The sequence below is a fragment of the Oncorhynchus mykiss genome, chromosome 3 (genome assembly GCF_057628025.1).
Source record: "Oncorhynchus mykiss isolate SJ-2025 chromosome 3, ASM5762802v1, whole genome shotgun sequence".
NCBI lineage: Eukaryota > Metazoa > Chordata > Actinopteri > Salmoniformes > Salmonidae > Oncorhynchus > Oncorhynchus mykiss.
Window position 1 is genome coordinate 10,482,113 of NC_143024.1, and position 25,135 is coordinate 10,507,247.

The 25,135-nt window shown below is 46.4% G+C and overlaps 1 protein-coding gene across 1 annotated transcript in view; it reads left to right on the forward strand.

Annotated features, from left to right (window-relative positions):
• The window catches only part of LOC110520804 (thyroglobulin), a 91,211-nt gene that overhangs the window by 23,970 nt on the left and 42,106 nt on the right, over positions 1-25,135 (forward strand). Inside the window, exons 21-33 of the mRNA XM_090230534.1 lie at positions 169-313; positions 539-697; positions 1,226-1,369; positions 1,565-1,729; positions 2,448-2,570; positions 2,798-2,913; positions 4,587-4,695; positions 4,939-5,136; positions 6,542-6,712; positions 9,177-9,263; positions 9,377-9,460; positions 9,554-9,691; positions 10,325-10,498. Of these exons, the coding sequence (XP_090086660.1) occupies positions 169-313; positions 539-697; positions 1,226-1,369; positions 1,565-1,729; positions 2,448-2,570; positions 2,798-2,913; positions 4,587-4,695; positions 4,939-5,136; positions 6,542-6,712; positions 9,177-9,263; positions 9,377-9,460; positions 9,554-9,691; positions 10,325-10,498 (1,813 nt within the window). The remainder of the gene's footprint in view (positions 1-168; positions 314-538; positions 698-1,225; positions 1,370-1,564; positions 1,730-2,447; positions 2,571-2,797; positions 2,914-4,586; positions 4,696-4,938; positions 5,137-6,541; positions 6,713-9,176; positions 9,264-9,376; positions 9,461-9,553; positions 9,692-10,324; positions 10,499-25,135) is intronic.

The window sequence follows — 25,135 nt, forward strand, 5'->3', positions numbered from 1 at the left end:
CTGTGTCTCTCCTGTTCTAGCTGACGTCTGTCTCTGTGTCAGAGTGTGATGAGTCTGTACAGGTTGTCTGACTACTGTGTCTCTCCTGTTCTAGCTGACATCTGTCTCTGTGTCAGAGTGTGATGAGTCTGTACAGGTTGTCTGACTACTGTGTCTCTCCTGTTCTAGCTGACGTCCGTCTCTGTGTCCGTGTGTGATGAGTCGTCCATCTCTGTAGAGTGTGTGAGTGAGGAAAGCGTCAGTGTTCAGGTCAGCTGGAGGGCTCTTCTCTCAGACCTTCCTGTCTCTGTTCTGCCTGACCTGCATGACGTCGGTAAGGAGCACAGACAACATTTCAGAAATATTTCTCAATGAAAAACACCAAAAAATACTGTCTCACACCCTTTAAATATGTCTCAAGACTAGTTTATACATTTTAAACTTTGACTTTGTGTGTGTATTTTCTTGGAGGTCTGCCAAAGTGCATTTTCATGTTTCATTTAATGGAACAACAGAAGTATTTGTGGATTTGAGTCATTAGTGATTTATCTGTTTCCAGATGTAGCGCTCAGTGAGGACAGGCTGTTGGATGGGCTGCTAGGCCTGATGGGTAGTGACCCCTACCACTCTCTCTTGACCTCTGAACCCAGAGTCCTCTCTACCTCAGCACCCAACTTTGGCTGTTCCCATGGCTACCAGCGTGTTGGAACAGGATGTGGTACGTCCTTATTACCTTTCCCCCTAAAACAACCTGGCCTTAACTACTGTATATCAGTTCATATGAAATGAAAGTGCATACTGACTGATTTACTAAAGGTCACGACCCGGTTGACAGCATTATTAATAACTGAATGTATAACACACACCCTCTCTTTCTCTCTCCTCTCTCTTTTCTCTCTGTCCTCTCTCCCTCTTTTCTCACTCTCCTCACTCTCTCTCCCCTGCTTTCTTTTCCCTACTCTCTCTCTCTCTCTCTCTCTCTCTCCCTCTCTTTTTCTTCTCCCTCTCTCTCCCTCTATCTTTCTCTTCTCCCTGCTTCTCTCGTTCCCTCATCATTCTTTTCTCTTTCTTTCTTTCTTTCTTTCTTTTCTCTCTCCCTCCATCTTTCTTTTCTCCCTCTCTCTCTGTTTTCTCTCCCTCTCTCTCTCTTTGCGCTCTCTCTCCCTCTTTGCTCTCTCACCCCCTCTCTCTCTCCCTCTCACTCTCTCTCTCCCTCTTTCTTCTCTCTCTCTCTCCTCCCCTATAGTGGTGTGTCCTGCGGGTATGTTTTCCAGTGGAGGTGTGTGTTCTCCCTGTCCTCAGGGCTCCTACCAAGACCAGGAGGGGTCAGACTTCTGTACCATGTGTCCTAAAGGCACGTCCACTAACGGAGCTTCCACTGCCACACACTGTGAGTGAGGAGATAGGAGACATGGAACACGTTCCTTATTACCACTGGCGTTCTGTTGCTCAGCTCACCCAGTGTTAGAGAGCACTTTATTATTCTGTAGATCTATGATATTTACTAAGGTCCAGGACCGTGGTCCTATCCCCTAAACATAGGCAGCTTAACTGCTCAGCTCACCCAGTGTTTTGTAATGTCCAGGTTTGACAGAGTGCCAGCGCAGTGGCCTGAGGTGTTCAGAGGGAGGGGACTTCCTGTCGGCCCAGCAGGACATCCAGACCAGGAGGTGGCGCTGTGTCACATCCAGCGGAGAACAGCTGGAGTGGACAACCACTGGCCAGCCTCTGTCTGAGGGAGAATGTTCAGGTACTGTCTGGGTCAGCGTTTTAAGAACAAAGAGCATCTTGTATTGCTGCCCCAGAAAGTGAATGTATTGTCTCTGTGGACTGGACACAAACAAACAGTTTGAGCGTGAAGTTCTGAGTCCGGTGACTCGGGTCTATTGAAGTATTCTTTGTGGACCAGTGTTTTAACACATGGCTGAGACATCAACAGATACCTGAGTCACACTGTATGCGTCCCAAATGGAGCCATACTTCCTGTTTTGGCCAGGGACCATTGGGCTTTGGACAAAAGTAGTGTACTGCGTAGGGTGCCAGTATGGACCACTTCCTGTGACTCAGGTTCTGTCCGAGGATCACTAGAGAGAGACTAAACCAAGGAATCATGTTCAACAATGTTATGAGGATTTGAAGCACTGACAACTGAGGTTAAGAGTTTTGTGTGTGACCTCTACTTGTGCTGCTATGCTCTGAGTCAACAGTTCAGTTACAACCTTTCTTGAACTTTATTTATTTTTCTTTTTTTTTTAACTTAAAGGAACTCGTATTACGTCAAGTGGTATATTTCTCCATATTATATATACAGTGCAGGGATGACTGAAGTGCTAAGAGCAATGTGACGTTGTTGTGTAAAGCAAGAGGAAAAACACATTACAAAACAACAAAATTAATTTCTGAAGTCACGACACCTTCATTTGTTGTTGTTGTTGTGTATCCTAATATTTCCCTTTCTCCTTCTACAGTTCTGGAGAGGTTTGAGACAGTTCCCAGATCAGCGTTTTCTCCAGCAGCAGAAGACTATGTCGTCCTCAGCTCAGAGGCGTCAGACACGACCACGGAGAAACAACTCAGGACGTGTGTCTCAGGTGAGGTCACTGTGGAAAGTTACATTTAAAAAAAAGTATAAGTTGTCGTCTTTCCACAATAAAAGGATGTGTCACAAATGGCCCCCGTTACTCACTACAGGCCTATAGACCCTGGTCAAAAGTCATACACTATATAAGGAATAGGGTGCAATTTCTGACTCACTACAAGTGTTTATATACCAAAACCACTAGTGTAAAACATTGGTTATGTTTGTGTCACTCCGCAGCTTGTGCCCAGGTCCAGACTTGTCTTTACGTCGTCCTTTACGCTGAAGAAGGACAAAGTCACTGTGAACTCTACAGCACCGACGCTGCTAACATCCGATGCCAAACCTCTGAGCTAGTATGGGACGTCCACAATCTGTCTTTTTCTCCGTCCACAGTGTGGACCCGTGGGACCCACAATGGGACCCACATTTCTTATATCGTGCTCTGTGGGCTCTGGCCAAAAGCAGTGGTGGAAAAAGTACTCAGTTGTGGTACTTGAGTCAAAGTGAAGATACCTTTATAGAAAATAACTCAAGTGACAGTGAAGATAACTTTATAGAAAATAACTCAAGTGACAGTGAAGATAACTTTATAGAAAATAACTCAAGTGAAAGTGAAGATAACTTTATAGAAAATAACTCAAGTGAAAGTCATCCATAATTTATAAAAAAAGATCAGATACCCTAAAAAACAACTTAAGTAGTACGTTAAAGTGTTTTTAGTGAAGTACTTTACACCACTGGTCAAAAGCAGTGCTCTATAAAGGGTGTAGGGTGCTATTTGGGAAGCAACCTATGTCATGTTGGTGTGTTGTACACAGAGCTTTCATCAGGCATCACCTACACTGCTGGTTCTGGACCCCTGATTCACACTATAGGAGATAGAAGAGGGTTCTGGAACCCTGATTCACACTACAGGAGATAGAAGAGGGTTCTGGAACCCTGATTCACACTACAGGAGATAGAAGAGGGCTCTGGACCCCTGATTCACACTACAGGAGATAGAAGAGGGTTCTGGACCCCTGATTCACACTACAGGAGATAGAAGAGGGTTACAGGGCCATTAGCTGGTTCTGGACCCCTTATTCACATTACAGGAGATAGAAGAGCGTTACAGGGTCATTAGCTGGCTCTGGACCCCTGATTCACATTACAGGAGATATAAGAGTGTTCTGGACCTCTGATTCACACTACAGGAGATAGAAGAGGGTTACAGGGTCATTAGGGCTCTGGACCCCTGATTCACACTATAGGAGATAGAAGAGCGTTACAGGGTAATTAGCTGGTTCTGGACCCCTGATTCACACTACAGGAGATAGCAGAGGGTTACAGGGTCATTAGCTGGCTCTGGACCCCTGATTCACACTACAGGAGATAGAAGAGGGCTCTGGACCCCTGATTCACATTACAGGAGATAGAAGAGGGTTACAGGGTCATTAGGGCTCTGGACCCCTGATTCACACTACAGGAGATAGAAGAGGGCTCTGGACCCCTGATTCACATTACAGGAGATAGAGGAGGGCTCTGGACCCCTGATTCACACTACAGGAGATAGAAGAGGGTTACAGGGTCATTAGGGCTCTGGACCCCTGATTCACACTACAGGAGATAGAAGAGGGTTCTGGAACCCTGATTCACACTACAGGAGATAGAAGAGGGTTCTGGACCCCTGATTCACACTACAGGAGATAGAAGAGGGTTACAGGGTCATTAGCTGGCTCTGGACCCCTGATTCACACTACATGAGATAGAAGAGGGTTCTGGACCCCTGATTCACACTACAGGAGACAGAAGAGGGTTACAGGGTCATTAGGGGTCATCTAATCAAACGAGGAACGTCACTATAATCTCTCAGAAATGTTACTATCGTATTATATTCAATTATTCATTGCAGAACAAATCAACACACCAAATTGACATAGTAGGTTTGATGCTTTCGAAACTGTTTGGCTGTGACTGCTGTTTCCATTAGATATTGTTGGGTTGTGTGATAACTCTTTCAAGTGTCCCCTTTGCTTGTGATTCCCAGACCAAAGGGTTCCTGGGAAATGCAGGTGCTGATATGTTCCAGAACCTGAGCTGTTCTCTGAAGGTGAACGGGGCTGACAGACAGAACGTCACGGTCATCAGGAAGAAAGGTTCAGTATGAGCTTGTTTGTCCTCTTATAAAGTGACTCTGCTGAAATCCACAACGTCCATCCTGTTCTTTGTCCTCCTCTCTCATAACAGTCCATGAAGTCCTCTCTCTCTCTCTAGCTCCTCTCAGTAGAATAAGGAATTCACCTACTGTACAGACATGAATCTGTTGAATTTTTTCCTGCTCTAAATACAGCTGTGTTTCTCTACCAGACCATGAGAATCAGTCTCTCTCTGTGTCACAGGTCATGAATTCACCACTAAGGCCCAGAAGACCTTTGAAAGGTTGAGTTTCCGTAAGGCCAGTTCCGGTGTGTATCGTACCATGGTGTTTGCAGCTGAAGGAACCACTCTGACCGACGTCCATCGTTTCTGTCAGGACGAGTGTACCCAGAACACCTGCTGTGACGGCTTCATCCTCAACCAGAACGTTCTCAGCGGAGGTAAAAGCCTGTAGCCTGAGTGCCAGTCTGTTTGTGCTAGCATGCCCAACTCCTTGTCATGCCAAGACATCAATGGAGGGGACAAGAGCACAAACGAACCGAGCTAAAAAGGCTGTGTCATATGTGAAGACAGCATCCAGAACCTCATTGTGTGATGCTGTTACTAAGTGGTCATATGTGAAGACAGCATCCAGAACCTCATTGTGTGATGCTGTTACTAAGTGGTCATATGTGAAGACAGCATCCAGAACCACATTGTGTGATGCTGTTACTAAGTGGTCATATGTGAAGACAGCATCCAGAACCACATTGTGTGATGCTGATACTAAGTGGTCATATGTGAAGACAGCATCCAGAACCACATTGTGTGATGCTGTAACTAAGTGGTCATATGTGAAGACAGCATCCAGAACCACATTGTGTGATGCTGTAACTAAGTGGTCATATGTGAAGACAGCATCCAGAACCACATTGTGTGATGCTCCTTAGTGAGGAAGCTCATACACTTATTGAATCTTAGCCCATTTCTAATAGGTTGGATATTTCTTCAATAAGGCCTGAGGTATATGGCCAATATAACACGACTAAGGGCTGTTTTTAATTATTATTTTATTTAACCTTTATTTAACTAGGCAAGTCAGTTAAGAACAAATTCTTATTTACAATGACGGCCTACCCCGGTCAAACCCGAACGATGCTGGGCCAATTGTGCGCCGCCCTATGGGACTCCCAATCACGGCCGGATGTGATACAGCCTGGAATTGAACCGGGGACCGTAGTGACGCCTCTTGCACTGAGATGCAGTGCCTTAGACCGCGACGTCACTCAGGGGCCCTAAGATACAGCCCTTAGACATGTTATATTGGCCACATATCACAAACTCCCCAGGTGCCTTATTGCTATAATAAACTGGTTACCTACTTAATTAGAGCAGTACAAATAAATATTTTGTCATACCCATGATATATGGTCTAATATACCACGGCTTACAGCCAATCAGCATTCAGGGCTCGAACCACCCAGTTTATAAAAAACAATGCACATCCTGAACCAATGTAAATCTCAATATATTATATTTTATTATCATTGATGAGCAATTAAATTCTTCAAATCTCCCCCTCCTCTCTCTCTCTTTCTCTCTCTGTCTCTCTCTTTCTCTCTGTCTCTCGGTCTCTCTTTCTCTGTCTCTCTCTCTCTCTCTTTCTCTCTGTCTGTCTCTCTGTCTCTCTGTCTCTCTGTCTCTCTGTCTGTCTCTCGGTCTCTCTTTCTCTGTCTCTCTGTCTCTCTGTCTGTCTCTCGGTCTCTCTTTCTCTGTCTCTCTCTCTCTCTCTTTCTCTCTCTCTGTCTCTCTTTCTCGCTCTCTCTTTCTCTCTCTCTGTCTCTCTGTCTCTCTCTGTCCGTCCAGGTACTATTATGTGTGGTCTGCTGAGCTACCCAGACATGTTGCTCTGCAGTGAGGCAGACTGGGACGTGTCTGGCCTGGCCAAGGCGAACAGGATCTGTGGGGCTGGAGTCACCTACAATAAACTGCAGAAACAGTTCATCTTTACCTTTGGAGGACAAGACTTCACCATCAGTAAGGATATCTACCTAGACTATTACCGTAACATTAAAGGACCGTTTCCCAGACACAGATTCAACCTATTCCTGGACTTAAAAGCTCAATTAAAAAGGATCTCCTTTGGAAATATTTTGGGGTCAAAGACTAGGCTGAAGCTGTGTCCAGGAAACCTGCCTGTACAGTATAGATGGAATAGATGATGATACTATAATCTGACTACAGTATGTGGTTATGAAGTGTTACTCTACTCTGTAACTAAGTGGTTATGAAGTGTTACTCTGTAACTAAGTGGTTATGAAGTGTTACTCTGTAACTAAGTGGTTATGAAGTGTTACTCCGTAACTAAGTGGTTATGAAGTGTTACTCTGTAACTAAGTGGTTATGAAGTGTTACTCCGTAACTAAGTGGTTATGAAGTGTTACTCTACTCTGTAACTAAGTGGTTATGAAGTGTTACTCTACTCCGTAACTAAGTGGTTATGAAGTGTTACTCTACTCTGTAACTAAGTGGTTATGAATTGTTACTCTGTAACTAAGTGGTTATGAAGTGTTACTCTGTAACTAAGTGGTTATGAAGTGTTACTCTGTAACTAAGTGGTTATGAAGTGTTACTCTGTAACTAAGTGGTTATGAAGTGTTACTCTCTAAGTGGTTATGAAGTGTTACTCTGTAACTAAGTGGTTATGAAGTGTTACTCTCTAAGTGGTTATGAAGTGTTACTCTCTAAGTGGTTATGAAGTGTTACTCTGTAACTAAGTGGTTAAAAATCAAATCAAATCAAATTTTATTTGTCACATACACATGGTTAGCAGATGTTAATGCGAGTGTAGCGAAATGCTTGTGCTTCTGGTTCCGACAATGCAGTAATAACCAACAAGTAATCTAACTAACAATTCCAAAACTACTGTCTTATACACACAAGTGTAAGGGGATAAAGAATATGTACATAAGGATATATGAATGAGTGATGGTACAGAGCAGCATAGGCAAGATACAGTAGATGGTATCGAGTACAGTATATACATATGAGATGAGTATGTAAACAAAGTGGCATTGTTAAAGTGGCTAGTGATACATGTATTACATAAGGATGCAGTAGATGATATAGAGTACAGTATATACGTATACATATGAGATTAATAATGTAGGGTATGTAAACATTATATTAGGTAGCATTGTTTAAAGTGGCTAGTGATATATTTTACATCATTTCCCATCAATTCCCATTATTAAAGTGGCTGGAGTTGAGTCAGTGTCAGTGTGTTGGCAGCAGCCACTCAATGTTAGTGGTGGCTGTTTAACAGTCTGATGGCCTTGAGATAGAAGCTGTTTTTCAGTCTCTCGGTCCCAGCTTTGATGCACCTGTACTGACCTCGCCTTCTGGATGATAGCGGGGTGAACAGGCAGTGGCTCGGGTGGTTGTTGTCCTTGATGATCTTTATGGCCTTCCTGTAACATCGGGTGGTGTAGGTGTCCTGGAGGGCTGGTAGTTTGCCCCCGGTGATGCGTTGTGCAGACCTCACTACCCTCTGGAGAGCCTTACGGTTGTGGGCGGATGGTTGTGGGCGGAGGGTGGAGGTGATATGGTCCTTGACTAGTCTCTCAAAGCACTTCATGATGACGGAAGTGAGTGCTACGGGGCGGTAGTCGTTTAGCTCAGTTACCTTAGCTTTCTTGGGAACAGGAACAATGGTGGCCCTCTTGAAGCATGTGGGAACAGCAGACTGGGATAGGGATTGATTGAATATGTCCGTAAACACACCAGCCAGCTGGTCTGCGCATGCTCTGAGGGCGCGGCTGGGGATGCCGTCTGGGCCTGCAGCCTTGCGAGGGTTAACACGTTTAAATGTTTTACTCACCTCGGCTGCAGTGAAGGAGAGTCCGCATGTTTTCGTTGCGGGCCGTGTCAGTGGCACTGTATTGTCCTCAAAGCGGGCAAAAAAGTTATTTAGTCTGCCTGGGAGCAAGACATCCTGGTCCGTGACGGGGCTGGTTTTCTTTTTGTAATCCGTGATTGACTGTAGACCCTGCCACATACCTCTTGTGTCTGAGCCGTTGAATTGAAATTCTACTTTGTCTCTGTACTGACAAAGTAGTGTTACTCTGTAACTAAGTGGTTATGAAGTGTTACTCTGTAAATAAGTGGTTATGAAGTGTTACTCTGTAACTAAGTGGTTATGAAGTGTTACTCTGTATCTAAGTGGTTATGAAGTGTTACTCCGTAACTAAGTGGTTATGAAGTGTTACTCTGTATCTAAGTGGTTATGAAGTGTTACTCCGTAACTAAGTGGTTATGAAGTGTTACTCTACTCTGTTACTAAGTGGTTATGAAGTGTTACTCTGTAACTAAGTGGTTATGAAGTGTTACTCTGTAACTAAGTGGTTATGAAGTGTTACTCTGTAAGTAAGTGGTTATGAAGTGTTACTCTGTAACTAAGGGTTTATGAAGTGATGTAATGGTCAGAATGTTTCTCTCACAGCTGATACAGCTTTGCCAACATCAAGCAAGAACAAAACTGACTACCAGGCCACTATTATTGGGTTCCAAGGCATTTACCTCTGGAAAGGTATTGTACATTTAATTCCTTATGCAGATTTATAAAACAATGTACTTCTGAATAAACATTACTGGGTTGTCTTGACTTATCTTTCTCACATGCTAAAATGATCCATGTTTTAGAGTCTGACATGACCACTCGTCCCAAGACCTCCCCAGCCTGTAGCAGTGTCCTCCCACAACAAGCCCCCCGAGTCGTTCTGTCGGGTTAGTTTAGCCTTCTTAATTATCCTATTACTAGGAGCCAAAACCTAAACCAACTGTTTGTTACGCTGTACCTCATCCTGTCCCGTCCCGTAGATGCAGTGAAGGAGACGTTTGTGGCCCTGGACAGCAGTGCTGTTGTTGTGGACTCTGAACGGGACATCCCCAGCCTGCACTACTGGATCTTTAAACATCAGATCTCTGCACAGGAGGCTCAGCTGTGGTGTCTGAAACGTAGGATATATCAGCTTCATGGCTTGCCTTTTGCAAAAGCAATTCACCTTGAATCTCATACACTGAATATTTTAGTTGTTTCTCACTGCTATCACATGGCCTTCATCTTTAGCACTCGTATAATGTGTGTTACAGGTGTCCTCTGTGTGTTTCAGGTGTCCTCTGTGTGTTTTATGTGTTCTCTGTGTGTTTCAGGTGTTCTCTGTGTGTTTCAGGTGTTCTCTGTGTGTTTCAGGTGTTCTCTGTGTGTTTTGTGTGTTTCAGGTGTTCTCTGTGTGTTTCATGTGTTTCAGGTGTTCTCTGTGTGTTTCAGGTATTCTCTGTGTGTTTCAGGTATTCTCTGTGTGTTTCAGGTGTTCTCTGTGTGTTTCACGTGTCCTCTGTGTGTTTCAGGTGTTCTCTGTGTGTTTCAGGTGTCCTCTGTATGTTTCAGGTGTTCTCTGTGTGTTTCATGTGTTTCAGGTGTTCTCTGTGTGTTTCAGGTATTCTCTGTGTGTTTCAGGTATTCTCTGTGTGTTTCAGGTGTTCTCTGTGTGTTTCACGTGTCCTCTGTGTGTTTCAGGTGTTCTCTGTGTGTTTCATGTGTCCTCTGTGTGTTTTAGGTGTGTTTCAGGTGTTCTCTGTGTGTTTCAGGCTGTGAGGAGGAGGAGCTGTGCCACTTGGCTGACGTGAGAGATGAGAGCTCAGTGTACTTTACCTGCGCCCTGTACCCAGACACCCAGGTGTGTGGGGCCTACGACAAACCCCTGAGACAGGCCTGCAGCCCTGTGCTCCCCCAGCAACCCCACACCGCTCATACCAAGAAGGGTGAGTCCACAGAGTCCTATTAAAGTTCTATATATAATTCTACGGTAGAGGTATTTATACTGGAGGTTACCCTGAAAGCAAATGAATGGTTAGTTTAAGAGCCTTCTATTTAAAACATTTAGACAAATTACGCTCCGGACTTGATATACTACACAAGTTATTATCAATCCAAACTGTTAACAATCATCTGAACATGAAGCCCAGCCATCACTAGTGTTGTCTTCCCTTCCTCCCTCTACTTCATAATGACTGGCCCAGCCATCACTAGTGTTGTCTTCCCTTCCTCCCTCTACTTCATAATGACTGGCCCAGCCATCACTAGTGTTGTCTTCCCTTCCTCCCTCTACTTCATAATGACTGGCCCAGCCATCACTAGTGTTGTCTTCCCTTCCTCCCTCTACTTCATAATGACTGGCCCAGCCATCACTAGTGTTGTCTTCCCTTCCTCCCTCTACTTCATAATGACTGGCCCAGCCATCACTAGTGTTGTCTTCCCTTCCTCCCTCTACTTCATAATGACTGGCTCAGCCATCACTAGTGTTGTCTTCCCTTCCTCCCTCTACTTCATAATGACTGGCCCAGCCATCACTAGTGTTGTCTTCCCTTCCTCCCTCTACTTCATAATGACTGGCCCAGCCATCACTAGTGTTGTCTTCCCTTCCTCCCTCTACTTCATAATGACTGGCCCAGCCATCACTAGTGTTGTCTTCCCCTCCTCCCTCTACTTCATAATGACTGGCCCAGCCATCACTAGTGTTGTCTTCCCTTCCTCCCTCTACTTCATAATGACTGGCCCAGCCAACACTAGTGTTGTCTTCCCTTCCTCCCTCTACTTCATAATGACTGGCCCAGCCATCACTAGTGTTGTCTTCCCTTCCTCCCTCTACCTCATAATGACTGATGAAGTTGGGAATCCCAGCAGCCTCGCTGTTTGTGATTCTAGGCTTGTTTTGGTCTTGTTCCTAGCAACAGGTCAACAAGTCTGTATATCAGAAGTTAGGACGACTGCCACTGCTTGGCTCTGGCCGACTCCCAAAATGGCACCCTATCCCCAAAATAGAGCACGACTTTTGACCAGGGCTCATTTAAAGTACTGCATTATGTAGGGAATAGGGTGCCATTTGGAACACAGACACTTGAGCAGCTCTGCGGGTTGAGAAAGGAGACCTGTGAGTAATGTCGGTAGCGTGATCCTGCTCTTGCTCAAATGACAGCAGGCTGCCTTTTCCAAGGTTACACAAACCCAGGCTGTCCATTTTATTCGCAGTTGAAAACAACCGCTCTTCTCTGTTGTGATACTGTCTCTTGCTTTTATCTCTCAGCTTGTGTGAATTGGCAAAAGAGGTTTAAAAAAAACAAAAGACAGTTTTGAAGGTTTCCTGTCTGTGTTTATATGCGTAGTGCATACCACTGACAGAGTACCACTGACAGAGTACCACTGACAGAGTACCACTGACAGAGTACCACTGACAGAGTACCACTGACAGAGTACCACTGACAGAGTACCACTGACAGAGTACCACTGACAGAGCACCACTGACAGAGTACCACTGACAGAGCACCACTGACAGAGTACCACTGACAGAGTACCACTGACAGAGTACCACTGACAGAGTACCACTGACAGAGTACCACTGACAGAGTACCACTGACAGAGCACCACTGACTTCTTCAGAATTCTCTGTGTTTTTTAATATGTTGTGCCGTGAGTGACTTAGTCGTCTGTGTCACATGCTGTGATTCAAATGGAACCCTATTCCCTATGTAGTGCACTACTTTTGACCAGAGTCCTACGGGGACCCTATTCCCTATGTAGTGCACTACTTTTGACCAGAGTCCTACGGGGACCCTATTCCCTATGTAGTGCACTACTTTTTACCAGAGTCCTACGGGGACCCTATTCCCTATGTAGTGCACTACTTTTGACCAGAGTCCTATGGGGACCCTATTCCCTATGTAGTGCACTACTTTTTACCAGAGTCCTATGGGGACCCTATTCCCTATGTAGTGCACTACTTTTGACCAGAGTCCTACGGGGACCCTATTCCCTATGTAGTGCACTACTTTTGACCAGAGTCCTATGACCATTAGTGGACACATCCAGTGGTTCTACTGGTGGTCACAGCTAACCTGAGTGTCCTGTTAAATTCAATGCAGCTCTCTGAAGAGCATCTGCTTTTTCCCTCCCTCCCTCCCTCCCTCCCTCCCTCCCTCCCTCCCTCCCTCCCTCCCTCCCTCCCTCCCTCCCTCCCTCCCTCCCTCCCTCCCTCCCTCCCTCCCTCCCTCCCTCCCTCCCCCTCCCTTTCCCTCCCCCTCTCTCCCTTTCCCTCCCCCTCTCTCCCTCCCCCTCCCCCTCTCTCCCTTTCCCTCCCCCTCTCTCCCTTTTCCTCCCCCTCTCTCCCTTTCCCTCCCCCTCTCTACCTTTCCCTCCCCCTCTATCCCTCTCTACCTTTCCCTCCCCCTCTATCCCTCTCTACCTTTCCCTCCCCCTCTCCCTCTCTACCTTTCCCTCCCCCTCTCTCCCTCTACCTTTCCCTCCCCCTCTCTCCCTCTACCTTTCCATCCCCCTCTTTCCCTCTACCTTTCCCTCCCCCTCTTTCCCTCCCCCTCTCTCCCTCTCTACCTTTCCCTCCCCCTCTCTCCCTCTCTACCGTTCCCTCCCCCTCTCTTCCTCTCCACCTTTCCCTCTCCCTCTCTCCCTTTCCCTCCCCTTCTCTCTCTGCTGTCAGACTATTCATTTGCCTGTAACCCAGAGCTCTTGTTATTATTATCGTGCTCTTCACAGCAGCAGTGAAACAGAATGAGCCTCGTTGTGGATGAATTCAAACCATATGATTTTCAGCTGGGTGTCTTGTCCTTCTGAATGGTGGTCTGTGTGCTTCTGTTGCATTGAAAACAGCTAGCTAGCTCAGTAGTACCTTTACCTTTAAAGAACGTGTTTAATATGCTTGCTGAGGTGTACGGCAGGTGGAGGTTCCCTCATTAACATGACTCTGTGGAACCAGTGACTGTCTGGGACGTCGTTATAAAGAACCCTTTGATATCTGCAGGGGAACATACCCACTGTAGCTCACTGGAGGAGGAGCATTATTACACACACACACACACACACACACACACACACCACACCACACCACACCACACCATACACACCACACCACACCACACCACACCATACACACACACCACACCACACCACACCATACACACCACACCACACCACACCACACCACACCACACCACACCATACACACCACACCACACCACACCACACCACACCACACCACACCATACACACACACCACACCACACACACCACACCACACCATACACACCACACACACCACACCACACCACACCACACCACACCACACCATACACACCACACCACACCACACCACACCACACCACACCACACCACACCACACCACACACACCACACCACACCACACCACACCATACACACACACCACACCACACCACACATATACACCACACCACCACAACACAACACACACACCACAACACACACACACACACACACACACACACACCACACCACACACACACACACACACACACACCACACCACACCACACCACACCACACCACACCACACCACACCAACACAACACACACACCACACATACACACCACACACACACACACACACACACCACACCACCCACACACACACACACCACACCACACCACACCACACCACACACACACACTCACACTCCCCTCACGGCCCAAAACAATTGTTCCATTGTTAACTCCAGCAGCAGATGTACCACCAGCTGATGGACTAAAAGACCAATCACGTATCTTTCCAAAGTCTTTCTGGGAACTGAGTGTAGATGAACAGGCTGTGTTTGCCATGACTCAGAAACTTCTTCATCCAATGTATATGATTGGGGATAGACGTTTACATACATGTGTCTCGTCTCTCATCCATCAGTACATTAAGATGTACAGACAGATTCTGTTAGGACAGCTGCATGTCATCTCTACTGCTCTTAAAGATCTCTGAACACAGACAGTTGTAATATACACACTACAGGTGGTTGCTGAGGGGACAATGGCTCATAATAACGTCCAGAACAGAGCGAATGGAATGGTGTCAAACACCTGGAAACCATGGAAACCATGTGTTGGATGTATTTGATACCATTCCACACTCCAGTCATTACCACGAGCACCGTCCTCCCCAATTAAGGTGCCACCAACCTCCTGCGATACACGTGTATGTGTGTGAGTCTGTAAGCTTCAACAGGGGCTATCCCATCTCCTCTTTACTACTGACCTCTGTCTGCACATGCTTTATGACTTCTCTACATGTCTGTCTGCTATAGAGCTTCTCTACATGTCTGTCTGTCATAGAGCTTCTCTACAGGTCTGTCTGTCTGTCATAGAGCTTCTCTACAGGTATGTCTGTCTGTCTGTCTGTCTGTCTGTCTGTCTGTCTGTCTGTCTGTTATAGAGCTTCTCTACAGGTCTGTCTGTCTGTCATAGAGCTTCTCCACAGGTCTGTCTGTATCATAGAGCTTCTCCACAGGTCTGTCTGTCTGTATCATAGAGCTTCTCCACAGGTCTGTCTGTCTGTATCATAGAGCTTCTCTACAGGTCTGTCTGTCTGTCTGTCTGTCTGTCTGTTAGTTATAGAGCTTCTCTACAAGTCTGTCTGTCTGCCATAGAGCTTCTCCACAGGTCTGTCTGTATCATAGAGCTTCTCCACAGGTATGTCTGTATCATAGATCTTCTCCACAGGTCTGTCTGTATCATAGAGCTTCTCTATAGGTCTGTCTGTCTGTCATAGAGCTTCTCTACAGGCCTGTCTATCATTATAGAGCTTCTCTACAGGTCTGTCTGTATCATCATAGAGCTTCTCAACAGGTCTGTCTGTCTGTATCCTCATAGAGCTTCTCTACAGGTCTATCATTATAGAGCTTCTCTACAGGTCTGTCTGTCATTATAGGGCTTCTCTACAGGTCTGTCTATCATTATAGAGCGGGGGGGCTGCCTTAATCGACATTCACATCTTCGGGGAACAGTGGGTTAACTGCCTTGTTCAGGGGCAGAACGACAGATTTTTTACCTTGTCAGCTCTGGGATTTGATCTAGCAACCTTTCGGTTACTGGCCCAACGCTCTAACCGCGAGGCTACTAGAGGTGTGTATAATGATACTGTCACTTCTCTCTCACTCTGAGGGGAGTCTGCCGCCGGTGTACCAGAGTCATTTATAGATGCAGACCAGATGGAAAATGAAATAAAATAATCTACTTAATTTTGAGGGAAATTATTTGCTACCTGTCACATGTAGTCTCTTATCCACAGTAGTGAAGACTTTGTCTAGTCAAGATCACTTAATATTATCACAAGTACCCCCAACTCATCCCGTTTAACAGCAACCTGTTGTCTGTTGTTATGAGAGACATGTTGTACGTACAGAAAACGCCCACCAGACCAAAATGCTGGGCCTTATGGTGATGGGGTCAGTAACATATTGTCCACAACTGTGCTTCCCTCTGTATAAAACTCATTTCCAAGCAGACAGCTAGTTACGTCTCTCCTTGATTTGCTCATTAAACTCTCATTTCCTCTCATTAAAGGGTTCTGGGCTGTTGACATCTGGGGTGTTCAGACAGGAACAGGGCTCTCTCTGGGACATCCTGTACTTCAAGACCACAGCCAGATTCACTCAGACCCAGTAACCCTGGCCAGAGTACTGTACTGTAGCCCAGTCATAATGAATCATACTAGTTAGGTAAACATTGAGCTCAGTTAGACAGAGTCCAGTCAGGCAAAGAGTACGGCATTGTTCTTTCTGTTGGTGGAAAGTGATGTGCTGCAGGATGAGATCCCTGGTAGGTTCATGGTCAGTATGTTGTAGTGATGTGCTGCAGGATGAGATCCCTGGTAGGTTCATGGTCAGTATGTTGTAGTGATGAGATCCCTGGTAGGTTCATGGTCAGTATGTTGTAGTGATGTGCTGCAGGATGAGATCCCTGGTAGGTTCATGGTCAGTATGTTGTAGTGATGTGCTGCAGGATGAGATCCCTGGTAGGTTCATGGTCAGTATGTTGTAGTGAGGTGCTGCAGGATGAGATCACTGGTAGGTTCATGGTCAGTATGTTGTAGTGATGTGCTGCAGGATGAGATCACTGGTAGGTTCATGGTCAGTATGTTGTAGTGAGGTCCTGCAGGACGAGATCCCTGGTAGGTTCATGGTCAGTATTTTGTAGTGATGTGCTGCAGGATGAGATCACTGGTAGGTTCATGGTCAGTATGTTGTAGTGATGTGCTGCAGGAAGAGATCCCTGGTAGGTTCATGGTCAGTATGTTGTAGTGATGTGCTGCAGGAAGAGATCCCTGGTAGGTTCATGGTCAGTATGTTGTAGTGATGTGCTGCAGGATGAGATCCCTGGTAGGTTCATGGTCAGTATGTTGTAGTGATGTGCTGCAGGAGGAGATCACTGGTAGGTTAATGGTCAGTATGTTGTAGTGATGTGCTGCAGGATGAGATCCCTGGTAGGTTCATGGTCAGTATGTTGTAGTGAGGTCCTGCAGGATGAGATCCATGGTAGGTTCATGGTCAGTATGTTGTAGTGATGTGCTGCAGGATGAGATCCCTGGTAGGTTCATGGTCAGTATGTTGTAGTGATGTGCTGCAGGATGAGATCACTGGTAGGTTCATGGTCAGTATGTTGTAGTGATGTGCTGCAGGATGAGATCCCTGGTAGGTTCATGGTCAGTATGTTGTAGTGATGTGCTGCAGGATGAGATCCCTGGTAGGTTCATGGTCAGTATGTTGTAGTGAGGTGCTGCAGGATGAGATCCCTGGTAGGTTCATGGTCAGTATGTTGTAGTGATGTGCTGCAGGATGAGATCACTGGTAGGTTAATGGTCAGTATGTTGTAGTGAGGTGCTGCAGGATGAGATCCCTGGTAGGTTCATGGTCAGTATGTTGTAGTGATGAGATCCCTGGTAGGTTCATGATCAGTATGTTGTAGTGATGAGATCCCTGGTAGGTTCATGGTCAGTATGTTGTAGTGATGAGATCCCTGGTAGGTTCATGGTCAGTATGTTGTAGTGAGGTGCTGCAGGAGGAGATCCCTGGTAGGTTCATGGTCAGTATGTTGTAGTGAGGTGCTGCAGGATGAGATCCCTGGTAGGTTCATGGTCAGTATGTTGTAGTGATGAGATCCCTGGTAGGTTCATGGTCAGTATGTTGTAGTGATGAGATCCCTGGTAGGTTCATGGTCAGTATGTTGTAGTGAGGTGCTGCAGGATGAGATCCCTGGTAGGTTCATGGTCAGTATGTTGTAGTGATGTGCTGCAGGATGAGATCCCTGGTAGGTTCATGGTCAGTATGTTGTAGTGAGGTGCTGCAGGATGAGATCCCTGGTAGGTTCATGGTCAGTATGTTGTAGTGATGTGCTGCAGGATGAGATCACTGGTAGGTTAATGGTCAGTATGTTGTAGTGAGGTGCTGCAGGATGAGATCCCTGGTAGGTTCATGGTCAGTATGTTGTAGTGATGTGCTGCAGGATGAGAATTCTGGTCTGTTCATGGTCAGTATGTTGTAGTGATGTGCTGCAGGATGAGATCCCTGGTAGGTTCATGGTCAGTATGTTGTAGTGATGAGATCCCTGGTAGGTTCATGGTCAGTATGTTGTAGTGATGAGATCCCTGGTAGGTTCATGGTCAGTATGTTGTAGTGATGAGATCCCTGGTAGGTTCATGGTCAGTATGTTGTAGTGAGGTGCTGCAGGATGAGATCCCTGGTAGGTTCATGGTCAGTATGTTGTAGTGATGTGCTGCAGGATGAGATCCCTGGTAGGTTCATGGTCAGTATGTTGTAGTGATGTGCTGCAGGATGAGATCCCTGGTAGGTTCATGGTCAGTATGTTGTAGTGAGGTGCTGCAGGAGGAGATCCCTGGTAGGTTCATGGTCAGTATGTTGTAGTGAGGTGCTGCAGGATGAGATCCCTGGTAGGTTCATGGTCAGTATGTTGTAGTGATGAGATCCCTGGTAGGTTCATGGTCAGTATGTTGTAGTGATGAGATCCCTGGTAGGTTCATGGTCAGTATGTTGTAGTGAGGTGCTGCAGGATGAGATCCCTGGTAGGTTCATGGTCAGTATGTTGTAGTGATGTGCTGCAGGATGAGATCCCTGGTAGGTTCATGGTCAGTATGTTGTAGTGAGGTGCTGCAGGATGAGATCCCTGGTAGGTTCATGGTCAGTATGTTGTAGTGATGTGCTGCAGGAGGAGATCACTGGTAGGTTAATGGTCAGTATGTTGTAGTGAGGTGCTGCAGGATGAGATCCCTGGTAGGTTCATGGTCAGTATGTTGTAGTGATGTGCTGCAGGATGAGAATTCTGGTCTGTTCATGGTCAGTATGTTGTAGTGATGTGCTGCAGGATGAGATCCCTGGTAGGTTCATGGTCAGTATGTTGTAGTGATGAGATCCCTGGTAGGTTCATGGTCAGTATGTTGTAGTGATGAGATCCCTGGTAGGTTCATGGTCAGTATGTTGTAGTGATGAGATCCCTGGTAGGTTCATGGTCAGTATGTTGTAGTGAGGTGCTGCAGGAGGAGATCACTGGTAGGTTCATGGTCAGTATGTTGTAGTGAGGTGCTGCAGGATGAGATCCCTGGTAGGTTCATGGTCAGTATGTTGTAGTGATGAGATCCCTGGTAGGTTCATGGTCAGTATGTTGTAGTGATGAGATCCCTGGTAGGTTCATGGTCAGTATGTTGTAGTGAGGTGCTGCAGGATGAGATCCCTGGTAGGTTCATGGTCAGTATGTTGTAGTGATGTGCTGCAGGATGAGATCCCTGGTAGGTTCATGGTCAGTATGTTGTAGTGATGTGCTGCAGGATGAGATCCCTGGTAGGTTCATGGTCAGTATGTTGTAGTGAGGTGCTGCAGGATGAGATCCCTGGTAGGTTCATGGTCAGTATGTTGTAGTGATGTGCTGCAGGATGAGAATTCTGGTCTGTTCATGGTCAGTATGTTGTAGTGATGTGCTGCAGGATGAGATCCCTGGTAGGTTCATGGTCAGTATGTTGTAGTGATGAGATCCCTGGTAGGTTCATGGTCAGTATGTTGTAGTGATGAGATCCCTGGTAGGTTCATGGTCAGTATGTTGTAGTGATGAGATCCCTGGTAGGTTCATGGTCAGTATGTTGTAGTGAGGTGCTGCAGGATGAGATCCCTGGTAGGTTCATGGTCAGTATGTTGTAGTGATGTGCTGCAGGATGAGATCCCTGGTAGGTTCATGGTCAGTATGTTGTAGTGATGTGCTGCAGGATGAGATCCCTGGTAGGTTCATGGTCAGTATGTTGTAGTGAGGTGCTGCAGGATGAGATCCCTGGTAGGTTCATGGTCAGTATGTTGTAGTGATGTGCTGCAGGATGAGAATTCTGGTCTGTTCATGGTCAGTATGTTGTAGTGATGTGCTGCAGGATGAGATCCCTGGTAGGTTCATGGTCAGTATGTTGTAGTGATGAGATCCCTGGTAGGTTCATGGTCAGTATGTTGTAGTGATGAGATCCCTGGTAGGTTCATGGTCAGTATGTTGTAGTGATGAGATCCCTGGTAGGTTCATGGTCAGTATGTTGTAGTGAGGTGCTGCAGGAGGAGATCACTGGTAGGTTCATGGTCAGTATGTTGTAGTGAGGTGCTGCAGGATGAGATCCCTGGTAGGTTCATGTTCAGTATGTTGTAGTGATGAGATCCCTGGTAGGTTCATGGTCAGTATGTTGTAGTGATGAGATCCCTGGTAGGTTCATGGTCAGTATGTTGTAGTGAGGTGCTGCAGGATGAGATCCCTGGTAGGTTCATGGTCAGTATGTTGTAGTGATGTGCTGCAGGATGAGATCCCTGGTAGGTTCATGGTCAGTATGTTGTAGTGATGTGCTGCAGGAGGAGATCACTGGTAGGTTCATGGTCAGTATGTTGTAGTGATGTGCTGCAGGATGAGATCCCTGGTAGGTTCATGGTCAGTATGTTGTAGTGATGTGCTGCAGGATGAGATCCCTGGTAGGTTCATGGTCAGTATGTTGTAGTGAGGTGCTGCAGGATGAGATCCCTGGTAGGTTCATGGTCAGTATGTTGTAGTGATGTGCTGCAGGATGAGAATTCTGGTCTGTTCATGGTCAGTATGTTGTAGTGATGTGCTGCAGGATGAGATCCCTGGTAGGTTCATGGTCAGTATGTTGTAGTGATGAGATCCCTGGTAGGTTCATGGTCAGTATGTTGTAGTGATGAGATCCCTGGTAGGTTCATGGTCAGTATGTTGTAGTGATGAGATCCCTGGTAGGTTCATGGTCAGTATGTTGTAGTGAGGTGCTGCAGGAGGAGATCACTGGTAGGTTCATGGTCAGTATGTTGTAGTGAGGTGCTGCAGGATGAGATCCCTGGTAGGTTCATGGTCAGTATGTTGTAGTGATGAGATCCCTGGTAGGTTCATGGTCAGTATGTTGTAGTGATGAGATCCCTGGTAGGTTCATGGTCAGTATGTTGTAGTGAGGTGCTGCAGGATGAGATCCCTGGTAGGTTCATGGTCAGTATGTTGTAGTGATGTGCTGCAGGATGAGATCCCTGGTAGGTTCATGGTCAGTATGTTGTAGTGATGTGCTGCAGGATGAGATCCCTGGTAAGTTCATGGTCAGTATGTTGTAGTGATGTGCTGCAGGAGGAGATCACTGGTAGGTTCATGGTCAGTATGTTGTAGTGATGTGCTGCAGGATGAGATCACTGGTAGGTTAATGGTCAGTATGTTGTAGTGATGTGCTGCAGGATGAGATCCCTGGTAGGTTCATGGTCAGTATGTTGTAGTGAGGTCCTGCAGGATGAGATCCATGGTAGGTTCATGGTCAGTATGTTGTAGTGATGTGCTGCAGGATGAGATCCCTGGTAGGTTCATGGTCAGTATGTTGTAGTGATGTGCTGCAGGATGAGATCACTGGTAGGTTCATGGTCAATATGTTGTAGTGATGTGCTGCAGGATGAGATCCCTGGTAGGTTCATGGTCAGTATGTTGTAGTGATGTGCTGCAGGATGAGATCCCTGGTAGGTTCATGGTCAGTATGTTGTAGTGAGGTGCTGCAGGATGAGATCCCTGGTAGGTTCATGGTCAGTATGTTGTAGTGATGTGCTGCAGGATGAGATCACTGGTAGGTTAATGGTCAGTATGTTGTAGTGAGGTGCTGCAGGATGAGATCCCTGGTAGGTTCATGGTCAGTATGTTGTAGTGATGAGATCCCTGGTAGGTTCATGATCAGTATGTTGTAGTGATGAGATCCCTGGTAGGTTCATGGTCAGTATGTTGTAGTGATGAGATCCCTGGTAGGTTCATGGTCAGTATGTTGTAGTGAGGTGCTGCAGGAGGAGATCCCTGGTAGGTTCATGGTCAGTATGTTGTAGTGAGGTGCTGCAGGATGAGATCCCTGGTAGGTTCATGGTCAGTATGTTGTAGTGAGGTGCTGCAGGATGAGATCCCTGGTAGGTTCATGGTCAGTATGTTGTAGTGATGTGCTGCAGGATGAGAATTCTGGTCTGTTCATGGTCAGTATGTTGTAGTGATGAGATCCCTGGTAGGTTCATGGTCAGTATGTTGTAGTGAGGTGCTGCAGGAGGAGATCACTGGTAGGTTCATGGTCAGTATGTTGTAGTGAGGTGCTGCAGGATGAGATCCCTGGTAGGTTCATGTTCAGTATGTTGTAGTGATGAGATCCCTGGTAGGTTCATGGTCAGTATGTTGTAGTGATGAGATCCCTGGTAGGTTCATGGTCAGTATGTTGTAGTGAGGTGCTGCAGGATGAGATCCCTGGTAGGTTCATGGTCAGTATGTTGTAGTGATGTGCTGCAGGATGAGATCCCTGGTAGGTTCATGGTCAGTATGTTGTAGTGATGTGCTGCAGGATGAGATCCCTGGTAGGTTCATGGTCAGTATGTTGTAGTGATGTGCTGCAGGATGAGATCCCTGGTAGGTTCATGGTCAGTATGTTGTAGTGAGGTGCTGCAGGATGAGATCCCTGGTAGGTTCATGGTCAGTATGTTGTAGTGATGTGCTGCAGGATGAGAATTCTGGTCTGTTCATGGTCAGTATGTTGTAGTGATGTGCTGCAGGATGAGATCCCTGGTAGGTTCATGGTCAGTATGTTGTAGTGATGAGATCCCTGGTAGGTTCATGGTCAGTATGTTGTAGTGATGAGATCCCTGGTAGGTTCATGGTCAGTATGTTGTAGTGATGAGATCCCTGGTAGGTTCATGGTCAGTATGTTGTAGTGAGGTGCTGCAGGATGAGATCCCTGGTAGGTTCATGGTCAGTATGTTGTAGTGATGTGCTGCAGGATGAGATCCCTGGTAGGTTCATGGTCAGTATGTTGTAGTGATGTGCTGCAGGATGAGATCCCTGGTAGGTTCATGGTCAGTATGTTGTAGTGAGGTGCTGCAGGAGGAGATCCCTGGTAGGTTCATGGTCAGTATGTTGTAGTGAGGTGCTGCAGGATGAGATCCCTGGTAGGTTCATGGTCAGTATGTTGTAGTGATGAGATCCCTGGTAGGTTCATGGTCAGTATGTTGTAGTGATGAGATCCCTGGTAGGTTCATGGTCAGTATGTTGTAGTGAGGTGCTGCAGGATGAGATCCCTGGTAGGTTCATGGTCAGTATGTTGTAGTGATGTGCTGCAGGATGAGATCCCTGGTAGGTTCATGGTCAGTATGTTGTAGTGAGGTGCTGCAGGATGAGATCCCTGGTAGGTTCATGGTCAGTATGTTGTAGTGATGTGCTGCAGGAGGAGATCACTGGTAGGTTAATGGTCAGTATGTTGTAGTGAGGTGCTGCAGGATGAGATCCCTGGTAGGTTCATGGTCAGTATGTTGTAGTGATGTGCTGCAGGATGAGAATTCTGGTCTGTTCATGGTCAGTATGTTGTAGTGATGTGCTGCAGGATGAGATCCCTGGTAGGTTCATGGTCAGTATGTTGTAGTGATGAGATCCCTGGTAGGTTCATGGTCAGTATGTTGTAGTGATGAGATCCCTGGTAGGTTCATGGTCAGTATGTTGTAGTGATGAGATCCCTGGTAGGTTCATGGTCAGTATGTTGTAGTGAGGTGCTGCAGGAGGAGATCACTGGTAGGTTCATGGTCAGTATGTTGTAGTGAGGTGCTGCAGGATGAGATCCCTGGTAGGTTCATGGTCAGTATGTTGTAGTGATGAGATCCCTGGTAGGTTCATGGTCAGTATGTTGTAGTGATGAGATCCCTGGTAGGTTCATGGTCAGTATGTTGTAGTGAGGTGCTGCAGGATGAGATCCCTGGTAGGTTCATGGTCAGTATGTTGTAGTGATGTGCTGCAGGATGAGATCCCTGGTAGGTTCATGGTCAGTATGTTGTAGTGATGTGCTGCAGGATGAGATCCCTGGTAGGTTCATGGTCAGTATGTTGTAGTGATGTGCTGCAGGATGAGATCCCTGGTAGGTTCATGGTCAGTATGTTGTAGTGAGGTGCTGCAGGATGAGATCCCTGGTAGGTTCATGGTCAGTATGTTGTAGTGATGTGCTGCAGGATGAGAATTCTGGTCTGTTCATGGTCAGTATGTTGTAGTGATGTGCTGCAGGATGAGATCCCTGGTAGGTTCATGGTCAGTATGTTGTAGTGATGAGATCCCTGGTAGGTTCATGGTCAGTATGTTGTAGTGATGAGATCCCTGGTAGGTTCATGGTCAGTATGTTGTAGTGATGAGATCCCTGGTAGGTTCATGGTCAGTATGTTGTAGTGAGGTGCTGCAGGAGGAGATCACTGGTAGGTTCATGGTCAGTATGTTGTAGTGAGGTGCTGCAGGATGAGATCCCTGGTAGGTTCATGGTCAGTATGTTGTAGTGATGAGATCCCTGGTAGGTTCATGGTCAGTATGTTGTAGTGATGAGATCCCTGGTAGGTTCATGGTCAGTATGTTGTAGTGAGGTGCTGCAGGATGAGATCCCTGGTAGGTTCATGGTCAGTATGTTGTAGTGATGTGCTGCAGGATGAGATCCCTGGTAGGTTCATGGTCAGTATGTTGTAGTGATGTGCTGCAGGATGAGATCCCTGGTAGGTTCATGGTCAGTATGTTGTAGTGAGGTGCTGCAGGATGAGATCCCTGGTAGGTTCATGGTCAGTATGTTGTAGTGATGTGCTGCAGGATGAGAATTCTGGTCTGTTCATGGTCAGTATGTTGTAGTGATGTGCTGCAGGATGAGATCCCTGGTAGGTTCATGGTCAGTATGTTGTAGTGATGAGATCCCTGGTAGGTTCATGGTCAGTATGTTGTAGTGATGAGATCCCTGGTAGGTTCATGGTCAGTATGTTGTAGTGATGAGATCCCTGGTAGGTTCATGGTCAGTATGTTGTAGTGAGGTGCTGCAGGAGGAGATCACTGGTAGGTTCATGGTCAGTATGTTGTAGTGAGGTGCTGCAGGATGAGATCCCTGGTAGGTTCATGGTCAGTATGTTGTAGTGATGAGATCCCTGGTAGGTTCATGGTCAGTATGTTGTAGTGATGAGATCCCTGGTAGGTTCATGGTCAGTATGTTGTAGTGAGGTGCTGCAGGATGAGATCCCTGGTAGGTTCATGGTCAGT